The sequence below is a fragment of the Cicer arietinum genome, chromosome 1 (assembly GCF_000331145.2).
Source record: "Cicer arietinum cultivar CDC Frontier isolate Library 1 chromosome 1, Cicar.CDCFrontier_v2.0, whole genome shotgun sequence".
NCBI lineage: Eukaryota > Viridiplantae > Streptophyta > Magnoliopsida > Fabales > Fabaceae > Cicer > Cicer arietinum.
Genome location: NC_021160.2, coordinates 34,161,696 through 34,167,329, shown reverse-complemented (window position 1 = coordinate 34,167,329; position 5,634 = coordinate 34,161,696). Strand labels below are relative to the sequence as shown.

Below are 5,634 nucleotides of genomic sequence, written 5' to 3'. Positions count from 1 at the left end.
TCTTTAGACTTTCCTGGAACATTGAGTAACGTACCAATAACACTATCAAATACATTTTTTCAATATGCATCACATCGAGGAAATGTCTTATATACAATGACTTCCAATATGGCAATTCAAAGAAAATTGACTTTTTCTTCCACCCAGTTTTGATCAGCTCTCCCGCAAAAGGTTTGCCAAATTTATTGGTCAAACCTTGTACTTTTTCAAGTATTTGATATCCAGTCGGTGCTAAAGGAGCTTTACCTTCCTCTGATTTTCCATTGAATGCATTTCTCCACCCACGATACTGATGACTATAAGGTAAAAATCTACGATGCCCAAGAAATACATTCTTCTTACAATGTTTCAACTGCATCCAATCTGTACTCTCTTCACATATAGGACACGCACACTGACCTTTAATGCTATATATTGATAAATTACCATATGCTGGAAAATCATTAATTGTGCCGAACAACATAGCCCTCAAATTGAAATATTCTTTCCTATACCCATCATAAACTTCCACACATGTCTCCCACATAATTTTTAAATCTTCAATTAAAGGAGTCAAGTATACGTCGATATCATTCCCCGGTTGTTTGGGTCCAGAAATTAACAGAGATAACATCATAAACTTACGCTTCATACATAACCATGGAGGTAGGTTATATATTACCAAAATCACAGGCCACGTGCTATGTGAGATGCTTTGAAGACCATGTGGATTCATTCCATCAGTAGAAAGTGCAAGTCTTAGATTTCTTGACTCTATCCCGAATTCAGGATACTCGTGATCAATTTTTGCCCATTGTGGGGAATTTGCAGGGTGTCGAAACTTTCCATCTCTAATGCTTTCATCTGCATGTCATGTCAAGTGTTTTGAATCTTCTTCACTGTGATACATGCGCCTAAATCTTGGTATTATAGGAAAATACCACACGACTTTTGCTGGAGTAGATTCTTTCTTTTTATATCGAGAGACATTGCATTTCGAACACGCCTTAAGTAATTCATATTCATTTCGAAATAAAATGCAATCGTTAGGACACGCATGAATCCTTTCGTAACACATGCCAATAGAGCACAAAATCCGTTTTGCCTCGTAGGTTCGACTGGGAAGTTCGTTATCATCTGGCAACATATCTTTTAAGAGTGTTAATAATTATGTGGAGCTTTTATCAGACCATGCATTACTCGCTTTTAAGTTGTACAACTTTAATATCGCCGACAGTCTTGTGAATTTAGTACAACCATTATATAATGATTTCTCTACATCACTCAACAAACTCTCAAACATTTTAGGACAATCCCGAAGATTTTCTTCAACTGCTTTTGCGATCTCCTCAACGCGGTCCGGCTCATATGTATCTGTATCGAAATCAGTTGAAGCATATGTAGAACTATTCTCAAAATTAATGTTTCCTTTTTTTTTCTCACCATGTCTTATCCAACATGTGTAGCTTTGATCAATTCCATTACATACTAGATGTCCTTCTAATTCATCTTCTCTAACACGTTTTCCAAAACAACATTTTAAACAAGGATTTCAAAACAGAACAGATCAACAAATTTCAAAAAAGAAAATATTTTATATGATTTATTATGTAACAATTTATTAGTTTTCGTGACAACAACAAATTAATAAATACCTAAGACAACGTATCCAATTTTTTTTAAAGGAGGATCAGTAGATGGCCGCACAGTACGTAGAGGAGATGAGGGTTCCCAGAGTAGAGGTGATGAGGGTTCGTAAATTTGTTTTAAATTTGTTTTTATTTATTTAAAGTAAATGATTTTTATTTAAAGTGAATGAGTGAATGATTTTACAGCCCATTTGTAGAATAAGCGCTCAAATAGGTCCTTCAATTATGTGACCTTTTACAGCGCTTGTAACAAAAGCGATGTAATAGGTCATTTATTTATTTGAAAGCGCATGTCTTTTACAGCGCTTGTCCAAAACGCGCTGTAAAACATTATGTGAGGGCGCTTCATTATACAGCGCTTGTGTAAAAGCGCTGTAAAAGCCTTGTAAAAATTATGCGCAAACGCTATATGACCCTACAACAGCGTTTTTTCCACAGCGCTCTTCAAAAAAGCAGTGTTCTATGCTCCGTTATTTTTAAAATATATTTATAACAACGCTTGTATTTAGTAAGCACTGTAAAAGGCGCGCTATAAAATCCTATTTTTGACGTAGGGACCAGAAGGTAGTGCATATGTATATTTGTTAGGAAACATGGTATCTTAGAAATAAAATGAAGAAAAGTGTAAAAGTGGATTGTATTAATGATAGAAGAAAGATCCAAATGGGAAAAGTTTACCTTACATGAAGGAACTACATCCTAAGGGAATGAACAACTTCTAATATCTCTTAAAAAAGTATTATAATAAATTGATGGTTTCAATTGTGTTGGTTTTTGAAAGTTGGAATTAAATACCCTAGCTAGTCATTATAATTAGTCTAATTTTAGCTCTAATATATATCCTCACATAAAAGCTTCTCGTTTTCAAAACATTTCTTGTATGTATGTATGTAGGGTCCAATAAATCTAGAAGTCCAAACCCAAAATTTTAAATGAGACTTTTTAATAATAAAATTAGTGGCCTTTTAACTTTAATTATTATATAATATTAAACAATATATTTCTGAGAGATACACAATATTAATATTAAACAACTTAAAAATAAATATTAAACATTCACATAATTGAGTAATTTTTTATTGAATTAGTTAATATCAAAATTGGAGAGTGAAATTTAAACTATAAAGACTAAAAGAATTACTACTACAAAATTAATAATATTAATTAAATCAAAAATATAAATTTAAAGTTTAAAAATATTTGAGGTCCACGATAGTAATTTTATTTTTCTTCCCGTGAGCCGAAACTGTGTATGAATTATTAAAGCTGATTTTATGAGATTATAAGTGAAACGGATTCAAGAAAAATACAACCAATATAAGATACAATATTTTTTTTACATAACCAAAGTGTAGTCCTTATTTAGTAATTATTAGTGAGTGTGGTTTACAAACTCCACACTTTAAACCACTATCATGAAATTAAGATGAAATTCTTGTCAATAAAGATATATTTTCAGAAATAATAAAATAGTTTTTCTATATTTTCATTATTTATAAAAATATAAGTAATGTATTCACTTCTAAAATTTCTTACCTCTTCTTTAACGATAAATTTAACAAAAGTTTTAATATATAAAAATAGAAAGGTTTAGTTGCAGTGTTAATCCTCTATTTTAGTTGAATCACGAAAATATTTTTCTTCAGTTTGGTCCTTCAAACCCAATTTTAGTCTAAAACTTGATAAAATGTTATTTTTTTAAGCACACTACAAAATTTATGATCATAGATCTGAGGAACAATTGTTGCATCACGGGATCTTGAGGCATGATATGACTTAAATAAGTGCAAAAAAATGACACTTCATCAAGTTTTGGACCAAATTTTTGATTGGGAATCAAAACTGAAGAGAAATAAAATAGATGAACTATTTTAATGATTCAGCTAAAATAGATGGACCAAAACTGCAATTAAATCAAATAAAATATATTTTCACAGAGTAAACCTCCTAGTGATTATGATGGTAACATAGTTCGTTTGAGAACACAAAAGTTAAAAGCTCGGTTAAAAGGATCCCATTGGAATCCAATCTCATCTCCTTTCTTAAGCTCTCTCCTTCTCACAAAATCTTGATTCCATTTCCCAATAAGAACATAACTCTTTGATGAAGACCATCTCTTTAGAACAAGTTGATGCATGGATTTAGTTTCCATGTCCCAAACATTAACTGGAGAACCTTCCTCAGTCTCTGCAGCTCTTGCATCATCAACATCCAACATAGGCAAAATCTGTTTCTTCACTAAATCTGCAGCCAACAAGAGTCTGCTCAATATTCCCAGATCGCTGTCGGTTAGCGTCTTCTTTATCTTCCACGGATCATCGTAAAGTTTCAACGTTGTAGAGACCGATCCCTTGTTGTTGTCGTTGTTGTTTCTATCTTCTTCATTTTTGTTGCTGCATAGTCTTTTTCTTGAAGTTCTCATGTAAATGTTGGTAGAGGTTTCATCACAAGATTTCCTCTTTTTTTGACACTGCTCCTTTTCATCTCCAAGGTGAATGTTCATGTTGATTTAGAACAAGAAAAAATGGTTAAAAAGGGTTTGAGAATGTGAGGGTGCAATTGCAATGTACTAGTTTTGTATATAATGGACTTTATATATATAGAATAGTATTTGTGGAAATGAAGGAACTTTTATATTAGCTTTTGGTAGTGTCAAATGAGATGAGAATATATTGATGAGTGCTTCATTCAACATCCTTTTCTGCAGTTCTCTTTTTGCCAATGGAAACAAAATAGTGAAATTCTCTCTTTTTTTGTTTGTTTATGTATTTAATCTATTGTGTATGAAAAATTGTCAATAGACACCTAAACACCCTAATGACACCTTGAGATTCAAAATAAGAAATTGAAAGAAATAAAGAGAAAATAAGGTATTGAATTAATGAGAGTATGAAAATGATGGATGTATATGTGTATTTGTGTATCATTGTTGTTTTTGTAAGTTTTGAATCTGTATTTTAATCACTATTAGCTGTAATTAAACTTGGTAAAATGTTTTGTTTGACTCCACTTTTTAGAACACAACAAATTACACTCTCTAGTCTCCATTACACCCTTTATTTATGAGGAGATTAATGAAGGATGATCAGAAAGAGTAACATTAATTCGCAAAAGAAATATCGATTTTCATTACTATAATTTTTAGGTATATGAACACATATTTCAAAAAATAGTGACATTAATGAGATAGTTATACTCCAAACTAATATTAATGGAGATGTATATTTTTTTAGAAATTGAGATGATCCCAATTTGATTAAAAATAAAAAGAGATTAAGGCTTGGATAGTACATGTGACGGAAATGGAATGGGCAGAGGGTTAGGAATTAGGATACTCCAGTTTCATTTAGGAAGAGATATAAACGTTGAATAAAATAAAAATATTTTATTTTATATGTTTTTATTTTCATAATAAAAATATTCATTAAATGAAGAAGATCTCAACTAAATATTAAGCGTGTGTTTAGAAAAATGATATCTCAACTTTCGTACACTCTATAGACATTTTGAAAGAAAATAAAATAAAAAATATAATTCGATAAATGTGATATATTAATGTTGTGAGTATGAGAGAGATAGATTGAGAAGTTTAAGTTATCCAAATATAAGAGCTATTAGTTTAATATGTGGTTAATAGTAATAACGAAGTGTCACAACTAATCATAAATAACTTATTGAATATAATTAATCACATATTTAGATTTTATTAATCATGTAATTAATAAGTAAATTAACAATGTCAATATATATTATTTATTTATTTCTTATTACATTGTTAATTTTTTTTAATAGACAATTACATGGTTAAATAACACAATCCAATGGTTAATTGTGTTGAATGTATGATTAATAGATATAACATGATATTGCAACACATGAACAATATATTGAACATAATTAGCAATCTATTTGAACTAAGTTAACAATGTAATGAATAAACAAAAAAAGGTGTGTGTCAAAATATCATTTATTATTATTTAATTTTTTTAATAGCCAAATTAATAAT

At 30.2% G+C, this 5,634-nt stretch overlaps 1 protein-coding gene across 1 annotated transcript; it reads right to left on the bottom strand.

Moving 5' to 3' along the window:
* Positions 1 to 2,841: 2,841 nt before the first annotated feature.
* Positions 2,842 to 4,218, bottom strand: LOC101497661 (B3 domain-containing protein At2g33720-like). The gene has a single exon (XM_004488342.4). It carries the CDS (start codon positions 4,129 to 4,131, stop codon positions 3,583 to 3,585), a length of 549 nt encoding a protein of 182 aa, XP_004488399.1. The 5' UTR covers positions 4,132 to 4,218; the 3' UTR covers positions 2,842 to 3,582.
* Between the last annotated feature and the right edge of the window lie 1,416 nt (positions 4,219 to 5,634).

What these genes read in the sequence shown, in the direction of transcription:
- LOC101497661 (XM_004488342.4), bottom strand. Translation starts at nt 4,131, where the DNA reads ATGAACATTCACCTTGGAGATGAAAAGGAGCAGTGTCAAAAAAAGAGG.